Consider the following 13,525-nt stretch of genomic DNA (forward strand, 5'->3'; position numbering starts at 1 on the left):
ACTGCTTTTTGCTGCTCAGGAAGGTGAAAGTCATGAAAGCAGGTATAGTTAATTTACTCCAATCCCTGGTTCGAGCTACAACATGAGTCATAGGGTAAATCGCAAATTCAATTCCACGTGTTGAGGGCCTTTATGGTTTTGCGAGAACATGAATTGCCAACACAGCAATAAAAAGAGATAACGTAGGAATCCCCATGATTAATTGCAGAGAGCTCATGGCTTGTTATCATTAAGATGGCTCTAGAAGACCTTGATGCACTTGATGTTGTGAATTAATAGGCGCCTATACCAGACTATGCAGGTATCCTGTGGTCCAGCAGAAAACGTCTTTAATTTAACAGAATGGTACGGGATAGCTCACAAAATGGATCAGTTTTTAGGGGGGACACATGATGATAGTATGTGATAGCCAAGAATACAGGATGAAGCATCTTCTCAATGACAGTCGATGAAGTGACCCATGTACTGCAATGATGTGGTCTCTTCTGTGTGCATAGATGAACTGGACATAGGGCATTTAAGTATTCAAGAAGTATTTAATCAATGCTAACAGCAACATGCCTGTACCCTTTTTCACAGAGTCTATCTACCCTTTGTCTACCCACAGTGAACATCTACAGAGCTCTTTCCTTACTGCATTTCGCTGAAGAGAGTTTAAACAGTATTGACAAGCTGATGTACCAGGCACATTTTACCAATCAAGTTTTTTCACTTTAGAACATAAGATAATGGTATGTTCTTGCTAAAAAGAATGTTATCCGTGGAAAACATAGAAAATAAAATAAATGTGAAAACCATACGGCTGCGACGTGCTGTAATCACCTCTCATCTTTATCGCACTTCTTAAAGTGACAGACTGGACCAACAAGAGCAATTATAAAAACCTGAGACATATTAATTAATAAAGAGCATTTTGCTTCGTTGCAAAGACCCAATGGAAAGACTAGAGCTGACCTTGTTAATGGCTTTTCTCTGTCCTGCATTAGGAAAATGGCAGGCTGCATATCGATGTGACCTGGTCCCACGGGGAAAGGTCCAGCAGATGCACACTCCTGCTCCCTGCTAGACCAGGGGGCATGCTGAAGAGAGGATATGGACTTCCTTCACTCCACACGCCCAACGCTTGTTTATTTCACTCTGCATGGAATGAATGAAGTCATGCAGTAATGTCTTTGCCCTTTGGCAAATCCCTGTAAACTATTTTTCCACTGATGTGCTTAAAGCCAAGAATTAGTGTATGTTTCACGGTCTTTTCTAAACGCCCCACTCTCTTCCTGTATTGGATGCACGCAAGACATGGAATGCTTCACTGACCTCAGCATTTAGATGCAACCACCTTCTCTGCTGTGGTACCTAAGCCCATTCAACATGATGCATATCTCTATGAAACAGAACCAAAATCATTGTGGTTATCCTCACAAAATAAGTAAAGTATTTTAATTAAAAAAAATTCCGAGCTGAGATGTTGGGAGCTCAAACACTAATCGCATGTTTACTGAGTAAGTGCATGTGCTGTAAACATGCATGGCTCTCAGCTGTGTGCAGACGTTGTTTAGGTTCATGACATGGCTGCTGTTGTCACTGGCACACTTTTAGGTCTTGCCTACCAGATAGTGCAAGCAGACCTTTTGTGGGCCTACAGCAAAGTCATATTAGGCTTATAGCCCGCCCATGCCTATCATTGGTTGGTTTTATTGCCAGCTCTGTCTTGTGTACTTCTTCCCAACCCCTGTTTTGCTCTCCCCCTGGTGTGCTCCTTTTCACCTCCTCCTATCACCCACTACCCACTCACCTTTGCTGTCCCCACCCACTCCACCCACCCGCCTCATCCATATACTCCCCTATCGTTCCCCGAGCCCTTCGTGGATCTCCATTATTTGTTTCTTATACATTTTTTGCAGTGAAGGGCTCGACAGCTGCCGTTTGCTGCTGGGCCACTCTGCTCTTCAGAATAGAAAGCACTTTTGTGCGGAACATATTAAATTTTTTAATTTATCAATTCAATAGGTGTCCACCATTTTGGATCAATAAAAAGCAAAGCAAATGGCGCTAGAGGACTGACGCAACTGCCAGCAGCAACCATGTCATTGTGCGTCTTTTTTTGCCAATTCAGCATTGGCTAAAATCATTTGCAAAGCCAATAGGTCAGCAAGGCGAGACCTATTGTCTTTGCTAAGCTTGTTTAATCAAGAGGGCTGTTAACACATGCACTAAAATCAGCATTTCAAATCTGCACCTCATTGTTAATACCCAATCACAGACTGAACTGAAGCTCCTCTATTACAGTGAAAGAGTTTAGAATCTGCAAGTCCCAGGCAGCAACAACGCCAGTATAACATGTCCACCAATGCGCTAGACCACGTTTCACTCAGCCCTCATTGTAACCACATCCAGGTGGCTTACCCAGGAACCACATCCAGGTGTCATACCGCAAGGTCTTAGAGTCAGAAACATACCAGGCTTATTTGTTCAAATTAAACAATTTCTAGAACGGTGGGCAATGATTTCCAATCGTTGCTCCCGTGACTATATGATGCTGATTGTTGAAACAGCAAAAGAAGTAATTGAGCAACTAGCCGCTGAAATTCTAGATCTTGAAAATAAAATCAAAGCCTCAAGTACAATAGAGACAGCTAAAAAGAAACTGGAGGAAATAGACAAAGATCTGTCCTCTTATACTGAATACCTGACTAAACGTAAAGTGGAGAAACTGAGAAAGGATATTAGATATTTCAGCAAGGAAGGTACATACCCATATTTAAATGAACAATTTTACAATCAAGCTGGAGGTATGCAATATGATACGGCAATAAACAGAACACCGTATGCCAGTAAGAAAGTCATTACTTTCTCAGATACATCTGACTCAGATCAGGAAGAACTATCAGGGAATCAAGAATACAGAGAGGATGGATTCAATGCAGGTAGACCACAAGGGAGACAGTCGTCTTTTTTAGGGAGGCGTTTCTCCAGACGCAACAATTGGAGACCGCGTTATCAACCGCGTTTCCCCAGATCACAATTTCAACCGAGATTCCAGGGCAATCCAATGATGGATTACGACCAATATCTAGTAACCCGGAATGCACAATACTGGAGGGAGTAAATACTCTACCTGTATTTAATCTAAGTAATACATCTTTATCGGATCCAACAATTGCTCTTTTGTCAAAAGGATTAACGTTTGCACCGCATTCAGGCCTCAACAAATTTGAGCTATTTAGGGATCTCGTAGCGCTTTTCAGAAAGATAAGATAGAAGGTATTTTTTTCAGACACAGATGTACAAGAAGCCACTCTAAATCGATCTGGCCTTGCACCACAATCGCTCTTTACACCTACATTAGAACAACTTCCACCTGAAATAGCGGTATTTGAAAAAGTGGTATACAATAAAGTTCTAAATATCACAAAGCATGTGCCTGCAACACCCTTCAATTTAAATCAACAGGAATATGCAGCAATGCAAATCCTCAAACAGACCCCAGCCCTTACAATTAAGGCATGTGATAAAGGAGGGGGTATTGTTGTGTATGATACTCCCGGGTATATCTTAAAGATGAATCAAATGTTGGGAGACACACGGTATTACTGTGCGATTACCAGAGATCCTACAGCTCAAATAGCTAAACAAATACTAAAAATAACCAACAGAGCACTGAAAAATGGAGATATATGCATGAAGGAATGGACTTTCCTTAATAAAGATAAACCCAGAATGGCTAGCATCTATGGCATACCAAAGGTACATAAGAACGCTAGGGATCCTCCATTACGACCGATAGTAACTACTATCGGTTCAATAACGGAACCATTAGCTAAATACGTAGATGCTATATTATGCAAACATATTCCCAAAACTCCGGCATTTGTAAAAGATACTAGACATATTATCAATCTACTAGAAAACACTCCTTTCTGCACAGACACCCAATATATGGTCACTATGGACATAGAGGCCCTATATAGTAATATTCCCATTGAAGGAGCTCTTGCATCTGTACACTGGTTCATTCAGGCCTACAATATTGAATGCCCATCTGTTTTTGTACTGGAATGCCTCAAAATTGTTCTAGAGGACAATGTGTTTGAATTCAACCAACAACTGTATAAACAGAATCAGGGAGTCAGTATGGGGGCATCTTGTGCCCCCACTGTAGCTAACATCTATATGACCTTCTTTGAAAAGAAATTCATCTATAACGAAATAGCACCATTTTATGAATCCGTAACCAATTGGTCGCGGTTCATTGATGATGTTTTTTTTGTTTGGTCTGACACATATGAAAAATTGCTAGAATTCATTGAGTGGATTAATTTATGTGAAAATAACATCAGCTTCACCCATAACATCAGCTCTTATCAAGTGGAATTTTTGGACATAATCATCAAGCATCACATGGGAGTTTTAACAGTTGTGTTGTTCACTAAATCTACCGCTAGAAACACACTACTGCATTATGACAGCTTTCACCCTAAGACCCAAAAAGACAACATACCGTTTGGAGAATTCTTACGCCTCAGGCGTAACTGTACAAACATTCAGGATTTTGATGAGAAATCAGAAATTATGAAGAAAAAGTTTAGAGTCAGAGGCTACCCAAACAAAATTGTACGGGATGCCTATAAGCGGGCACGCTATTATGACAGGCAACATTTATTAACAAATGTAAAGGCCAAAACAAATCCACCTTTGGTCTTTGCGACACGACATTCCATGTTGAATGCAAGAATTCGCCAAGCGGTATGCTCAAGCTGGCATATACTAAATGTGGACAAATCCAAACAAAGGGAAACAATATCTAAACCACTATTTGCATACAGGCGTAACAAAAGCTTGAAAGATCACATAGTCCACTCAAGGATGAAAAATGAGACTAGCCTGACTCAAACAAATCTTGAAGGCTCAAAAAAAGTGGTGGGAAATTTCAAATGTACGTCATGTAAATCATGCTCAATGGCTATTGAAGCATCTACATTTACATTCAATGGCGTTAACATCTCCCCTAACACACTGAACAATTGTAAATCCACTAATGTTGTCTATTTGATTATATGTCCATGCCACATGGGTTATGTGGGAGAAACAGGGAGAGCTTTCCATGTTAGACTAACAGAACATAGATCTGCTATCAGAACGCAGAAAACATCAGCACCTATGGTGCAACATTTTGTAGATTTGGGACACACAGCGGAAGACATCCAGTGGTACATTTTGGAAAAAATTTTGCCACGAGCAGGTATACAGACCGATAAAACTAGAAAAATGAGGGAAGTGTATTGGATGTTTATCCTTAACACAGTGATATCAGGGTTAAACTTAGAAATTCCCTGGGACCAAGCCATAAAAAATAATGGATAATATTTATGTATCCATGATGACTAATCTTTCTTGTTATTTGATACTGTACCAGATAGATCCAATATGCACCTTGAACTGTGATAAGATATACAGAAATATTTGGGCCTGTTTGAGAAACAATAATATAAGATAAACTAAAAAGATAAAGATAAGTCGATAAAACTCACGACTAGTCTGAATCTAATCGGTATAACTTTTGAACGCTCATATTCAATAAGTCAGACTCACCGCTTGAAGGATATTATAATGAATTACACAGTCTCTTAAATGCCGATAAATATTCCAGCAAGGCAACTAGATTCATTTATTACTGTATCATGGCGTCTAGTTCTCTAACATTCATAATCAGTTTAACATGGTAGCGAGTTTGATTAATCACTCCATCATGGCGCCACTTTAGCTAACATAGTCTGGTGCACTATAAGTCCTATTTTTTTGTCAATGACCGGCAAAATACACGCAAAACTCCAACCCGGCGTTTTATTGGTTATAGCTCCAAGGTGCCGACGAGATACGTAAAAGAATCACATGTCCAGACAATTTGCATAAATAGATCTATGGCGTAACCAATTAGGTAACCGCTGAATCCAATGAAGGCGTACAACTGTGAGAGAAACAGGTATGTTGAACTACAGGTTCTTAGCGAGAGTGCCGAGACGTGAATTTGAAATTTAACCACTCCGAGGTTTGGGTAGGTTTGAATACGAGAGTGAATTCAGAACAGGTCGTGAAATGTTAGATGCCTTATGGGTATTAAGACGTAACCTGTTAACCATACCGTTCTCAAAGTTGGGGGATGTTTATAAATGTAACTTCCGTTGAAGACATGATTTTGAAATGCTCTCAGTGAGAGTGCTGAGATGTGAATTCGATATCGTTATATATGCGAAAGGCTAAAATCACTACAATCGTAAACGCGGGTGTTCAACTGCAATTTGTAAATCGAGCAGCCTTAGATCTTGATAAGGGATTAACACTTAAATCCAATCGAGTAATGAATTGACACGCTAAATGTTGAATAGGTTTAGACTTTTAGCGTCATTAAGTCCCACAAATGGCTACCGTTTGTAGTCATTTTATTTACCAAAAACAAGCTGGGGAGGATAGTCTCACTGTACAACCACCTAGTTAGAATATTGATACATACTAGCTTAACCCAATTATGTAATACATGGCATTAATTAAAATACATATATTCATGTCACCAACTAGGAGGATGGAATAGACCATTACCAGAGAAGAACAGATTTGATCACAAAATACGATAAAATCAAAAAGAGTCACCTGGGGTAAATAACAACATAAAACGAACTAAGGTATGTACATTTGAAACATAAAGGTAAATCAATAAGATAATAATTGAAAGTCAGTAGCAATTGGAAGTATACTTTGCAGATAGTATGCAGATGTTTAAATCGACATGTTGTATATTAGTTTGAATAACACGATCTTTCAGAACTGATATCAGGTGTAAATATATAAATATAGTTAATGAGATAATTACTGGTTACAGCATTAGGAATATCGTGTAGCTCTTAAAAACAGGCTTGATCTTTAATCTATCTTCATTTTACTGAAGATAGTAAAAGATATATGTATATATATTTTAACCCCTAGATCCAACTGCTCCTATGAAGATAGGATATAACTGGCCACCCTAGGTGTAATACATTTCATATTGAGAGCCATATCGACGTCCTGAGTACCGTCCCACAAAAGTGAGTGATCTTTGTAAAAATCGTTGCCATATTACAACTATAGCATATCATTGAGTAGCCTGTTTATAATATACATATGTATCTTTCCTCTCTTTAAATTAGTCATGATTCATATTAATGTCAAGTGGAACAACACAACTTGAAACGTACGGACAAATTGAAGTTAAGAACGTGAACGATTACTGACAAGAGGGTTAGTATAATACACTTCAATTAGATATATTAAAAAGATCAGACTTTTGTTACAAGACAGATTACACACGTAGAGGTACACTACGATCTTGGTGGTTGTAGAGCTTGAATAAAAAACAGTTGGGCCCCGAACTCCACGTTTAGAAATTATTGAAAATATTTATCCGCTAGAATAACTTCATGCAAATCCTATTGGTAAATCCTTTTTCTGCCAGCAGGAGTGAACATTGTCAGTATGGGTTCAGAGGCCTAGGACAGGATATGTTAATTCACACATAATCAATACCTTTAGGTAATGTCAATGAACAGTGATTGCTATATTAACTCCCAATTGTGCAAGTTTGGTTTTAATCAATATATGTTTTTTGTGTGTTTTTGTTATTGATTTCTATATGTAGTGTAAATTCAGAGCGGGTTCCTGACGAAGGCCTAGCCGAAACGCGTTGTGTCATTCGACCGCCTATATGTCAACATATCACCTATAAAACCAAGTGTCAAGTGATGGTTTAAAATGTTGAATTATATTCATAGAATATGAAATCTGATGAAAGAAATAATTTTGCACTACTTTGTTGTTAATTATTGACCCTTCCAGGATTAGTGAGGATTAACCACAGTCCAATAAGTTAGAAATAATTGTAGCAATATAGGCATGCACTGTAAATTTATTATGAAAAATTAATCATGTTTAAACTACAATTCAATTTATTGGTATCCATGAATGTAACTGTTGATTAAGAAAAGAATTTATTCCGTTTTAAAAAAAAGGAAAAAAAGATTGAAAATGAAAAAATTTTAAGAAAAACTTTTTGCATTAATTAAAAAAAGACATATTATAAACATATCAATTTGTTTGTTCTTACTGAATTGAGATTCATGTTTGTCAGGCATGCGTAATCATGTTTATGTAATTTGAAAGATTTCTTGTCCAATTGGGAGTTGATTTTGCGACTATTGTGCAATACACACTGTGCCCGGTGTTCACTTTTTTCACATTACCCAGGAACAATGCAATTTGGCACCCCCTGGTGGAGCCTGATGATGGTGGCACAAAGAGGCTGCTCTGCTGTGTGGATGCACTGGCCCTAGTTTCACTCATACCATCAATCTCATCTACCGGTTTCTTTTTGTTGGCTTTTCAGGAGCGGCCAGTGCAGGTAAGAGCGGTGAGGCAGGGTGGGGGAGACTCGACAGACGATGAGGGAACATTCATTATTCATTTCATTTTCCCTCGTCGTCTGTCGAGTGCCCTACCGCTCTTACCTGCACGGGCCGCTCCTGTTGCCTTTTATGTTTCTTCTATTTTTTAGCACGTGCCCAACTGATTTTTTGCCATATGAAATTAACCAATAACATACGGTGGAGGTGTTCTGAAAACTCACTAGGTTGTTTCCTCATTCAGCACATCTACCACACTCTAGCAAATAAAATGCAATAATAGAGATGAACGTCAAACTTACAAAGCGTAGAAAGCAGGTTCCCATTTCCTGTTGTGCATTAGGCTCTGGGTGCAGGCATTCCTCCATCTTGGCAAGGAACTCCTTATGGACTACAAGGATCTCTTCAATGTTTGAAAACAACATCTGAAAAACAGAAGGGCACATTTAGGAGCAAGAATGAGGACCCTATGAGCATCACTAACAGGAGGGTGATTAAAACTGACCTTAACTGTCTCCTCTGTCACATTTTTGTCAGCCTTCGTCGCAGCACAGTGGATCATCCGGTGCAGGAATGCCTGTAAGGAAATAGAACATGTCACACCAGGAGCGTTATTTATTGTGCCAATACGACAATATTGAGGAAAAACTGGAATGAAAAGAGTTCAATAAACGAACCTGAGTAGTGCACGTCAGAATATAGAATATACAGTCCTATGCCAGAAAATACAACTGAAATAAAACTGAAGCAGCAGATAACGATGAAGGGCAACAGTACTCGGGAGGGTAGAGCATTTGCAATGTGACTCATACATTAATAAGCATTGGTAACGCCAAAAGACCTTGCATAGCTTGCCAGACTTTTGGCTTTGTCAATGCTTTTTTTGTCATAGTTTTTGCAAAACTTTATTGTTGGGGAGACTACTGGGCCTTCACCAGTCTAAAAAAGTATAATGGTTGAAAGCAAACTTGTTTTGGTTTTAAAAGGCACACATTGCCAGAGTAGCCCTTGGCACTGAGGAGAACTACTTTGTGTGTGGATGTGGTCCTTTTGAAAGGGCAGAATGTCTTCACTTGCAGTGAAGCTAGCCAATGGGTGAAGTGGGCTATCCCATTGCCCAATGCTGTATGCTGTAGTATGCAGAAATAACATGTGAATGGCTCAGTAATAGACCACTGGATGTAGAAGGCAGGCAGTCAGTCAGAAACCTTTATTCGATTCCAGATGAATCATAAAAGTTCACAAGAAAAACATACAATCATAAAATAAGACAATATTTACAAAAGAGCATAAAAAATATCTTCGAAGGCAATTAAACACCTAATTACATACTTTTACATTGTATATCGTTTCCTTATTATAAAAACAATTTTTATAAAACTAAGCACAGAGCTGCAAACTGAGGCATTTGCTAAGGAATGTAAATAATTAAAACCCTCTTTATGGGAGCGAAAACAGTTTTCGTTTAAAATTGGTTTAAGAAAACGCGCGCTGGGGTCTTTATATAATGTGCAAAATAGCATAAGGTGCATAGTATTTTGTTGGGCTGTATTGTTACAAGGACAGGGGGGTAGCCTCTCACACCACCCCACCTGTTTTGGAAAAGCCACAAGTAAGTGCAGTGTGCCTAAACGAAATTTTGTCATTAAAAAACGTGCATTACCCTGCAAACTAAAAGACAAATATAACTGTTGCTGTTTTAAGAAAGGGGGGTCCGTTCTATCTGTAAGCCTAGATGATATACTCCGCTCAGATCCAAAATCTTCTTTTATGGACATTTTCATGTTTGGCGGTACACACTCAGGCTTATCATAAAAATCTTCTAGTCCTATCTTATAAAAGGTTTGTTTAACGTAGCGTAACCATGAGACCGCCATTGCGTTGTCTAAATTCATGCAATCTTTTAAGACAAGTCGGGAGAAATTAAGTTCCTCCGAGGACCAAATTTTCCCCCATAAAAGCAGGGGTGCCATATGTATTCTGTCTGTAATATAATCCAAACCCACCTCCGAGTGGCAAAATAATGTAGGGGAGCTGGATGGTATAAATAAGAGTCTCTTCAAAAATGTATTCTCAATTATTTGAATCTGGTTACTCTTTTGATACCCCCACACTCCTGCACCATAAGTTGCTCCGGACAAACATTTTGATTTATACAGGATTATCAGCTCTGCAACAGGCTTATGGTCAAGTTTGGCTGTAAATAGAAACAACCCCTCAATAACTCTTGAAGTTTGTTGCACCCGGGATACTAAAAGTTGATCTCAGTTTAAGTTAGAGTTAAAAACATTCCCCAAATAGCTAAAAAATGTTACCTTCTCAATAACTGTCCCATTCACTGAATATTTTCGTGTTTTCGTTAATTTTGGCCCACATACAATGACAAAGGGTTTCTCCGTTAATTCACCTTCAGGTCTAGTGACGTCATGTATTCGGTGAAGGCATCAAAACATCCCTGAAGGCTATTGGCAGTCAAGGCCATCAGAACCGTATCGTCAGCATACAACAATAAAGGTACTTGGGCACCTGCTATTTTTGGGCAATCCAAGTGTTTGTTTAACAGAAACTGTTCCAGCCCATTTGTATAGACCAAAAATAAAAACGGGTCTAGAATGCAGCCTTGCCGGACCCCCTCTGTCAAAGCGATGGGCTTGGTCTTCTCTGCCCCTGGGCCATAACGGATAACTACAGAGGTGGAAGCATGTAGTCTGCATAGGAGACTGACAAGTGGTTCGTCAAAGCCCAGATCTTCCATCAGCGCCCACAACTTGCTCCTGCACACCGTGTCAAAGGCACTGGACAAGTCCATTAAGGCCAGGTGGAGCGACGCCCACCTGGCCTTCATGTACTTGCCCATGATCATCGACAAGTTCAGGCACTGTTCGACAGTTCCCATTCCCTTCCTAAACCCATATTGGGTATGTGATATTAGCCCAGCATTGTTAGCCCATGACTCCAGGCGTGCCAAAATTACCCTCCCCATCACCTTGCATGTGGCATCTATAAGGGAAATCGACCTGTAACAGGTCGGATCGTTTCTATTTTCCTTTTTAAATATTGGCACTACCACAGCTTCCTTCCAGGATTGTGGGGTCTGGCCCATTATGGCGACTCTAAAAACATTTAATAATACGGGGCCCCAGAGTGCCGGATTTCTTTTAAAGAGGTCCAAAGGTACCCCGTCTGGGCCCGGGGCTTTAGAGGCAATGCCCTTTCTAAGGGCATCCTCCACTTCGCCCAATGTTAGGGATACACTTAATTGCCGGGCTGATTCAGGATTAAAAGGTATATCTGACTGACTGACCTGTGGACTAAAGTCATTTGGGTTAAAAATCTTCGAAAAGTGGGACTCCCAAGCTAAACCTGTTATATTTGTTTCCATGTTCCTGCTTACATCCGTAAAGAGTGGACGATTATTCACCTCTCAGAAGGACCTAGAATCTCTTAGCATTCCTGCCTTTTCTAAATCTTCCCAGGCCTGGCGTCTCAATTCTTCTTTTCTACTCTATATTGTGTTTTTGTAAGACCAACTAGCTTCCTTAATCAAGGCCCTGTTCTGTGGTACTGCGCTTAATGCTGTTTTTAAAGCTCTATTTGCTGCTGAGCACTCCAAATCAAACCATTAATATTCAGGGCGATTCATTTTTTTTTACTGATTTAAGCAGATTTTTTGCCACATCTTCTCATATGATTTCAAAACTCTTAGACTTAATTATATTCCCCTCAAGTTTTACATGATCCAAAGTATTCCATTTCAACCTTACCCCTTGATTACAGTTATATTTTATAGGACAGTCCACTGCCATCCCCTTCGGGGCCTTGATTTTTAGAGAGGCTGTTAGAGGGTTGTGGTCACTGGCAGGGTTCGGTTCAACCAGAAAATTTTCTAAAAGATTGGAATACCTCCTGGTAACTGGTAATCCACATAAAATCAATCGTGCTGGTTCTGCCCCCGCCCTGGAATGTCGGGAAGTATGCCACCGAACTGTCCACTAGATTGTTCGCCGGGGATAAGTCGTTAACAAGAATAATTGAGTTTAATGCATCCCCTTGGGGAGTATGTTTAAAATGGGCAAGCGGTGAATCATCAAGATCAGTCAACCCACACACTTTGTTACTGCTTGGCTGACATAGTGTGCAGTTGAAATCTCCAACCCAGATAATATATAAAGGGGAAGATTTTAGTGCTATTTTGACAATTTCCTCTTGTAGGTAATTTATGACCCCCGTGCTTTGCACATCTAAAATGTTATAGTACCAATTGATTAATAATAAACTTACATCTAACAAATTAAAGCACACGATCAGTTGGTACCAGGGTAAATCAATTACTGTTTCGATTACGAGCGTCTCATACCCCAGTGAGATCAGGGTTAGCAATCCCCCCCTTGCCCTCCCTGACAGTGATGGTTCCGCTAAGACATTTAGCGACAAATATCCATCTATGTTAACATCCGTTCTACTCCATGTTTCCTGGGTACAGATAATATCAAATGTTTTAATGTACCGAACCCAAACCTCATCTGTTAGCTTTGGAATAATCCCTGCTACATTCCAGGAAAGTAGGCGTAGCTGGAGACAATTTCTTTGGAAATAAGGGGCTTGCATGTCTTGTCCGTTAAGACCACTCGGTGTCTGGTCGGATGGGACAGTAATTAAACCCAATCCTCCCAGACTCTCACTCATATTATGTAGCTGGGATAAAGGGCATTTATCGAACCCTTGACTCGCCTTCAAAGGATTTTGCCCAGAATTAGCATTTAGCACCGCAACACCAGTTTTATGAGGATCAAAACTATTTTCCTCCATCCTACCCCCGTTGGTTGGCAGCCAATCTATTTCAGCCAAATCGCTCAGTGGGGCAAATCGGTTTCTATGGAACCAGGGTTGTGTCTCAAAGGGCTTAGGGCGCTGGTAGATCGAAGTATGTCTCACTTCTTCCATATTATAATTTAATGGTTTGGGTGCAGGATAAAAAAAGCCCAACGGAAGTTCCGAGATAATATGATTATCCCCAATTTGATTTTGATTTGTCATAATGTCAAGTATTGTTTTGACTAAACCTGGGGATCTAAAGGTCAGCACAACACAGTCTC

General features: G+C 39.8%; 1 protein-coding gene across 1 annotated transcript in view; it reads right to left on the reverse strand.

Annotated features, from left to right (window-relative positions):
- The window catches only part of PREX2 (phosphatidylinositol-3,4,5-trisphosphate dependent Rac exchange factor 2), a 1,250,200-nt gene that overhangs the window by 947,527 nt on the left and 289,148 nt on the right, over window positions 1-13,525 (reverse strand). The window contains exons 3-4 of the mRNA XM_085605489.1: window positions 8,935-9,006; window positions 8,732-8,854 (exon numbers count right to left, since the gene is read on the reverse strand). Of these exons, the coding sequence (XP_085461615.1) occupies window positions 8,732-8,854; window positions 8,935-9,006 (195 nt within the window). The remainder of the gene's footprint in view (window positions 1-8,731; window positions 8,855-8,934; window positions 9,007-13,525) is intronic.

The sequence above is a fragment of the Triturus cristatus genome, chromosome 5_1 (assembly GCF_964204655.1).
Source record: "Triturus cristatus chromosome 5_1, aTriCri1.1, whole genome shotgun sequence".
Taxonomy (NCBI): Eukaryota; Metazoa; Chordata; class Amphibia; order Caudata; family Salamandridae; genus Triturus; species Triturus cristatus.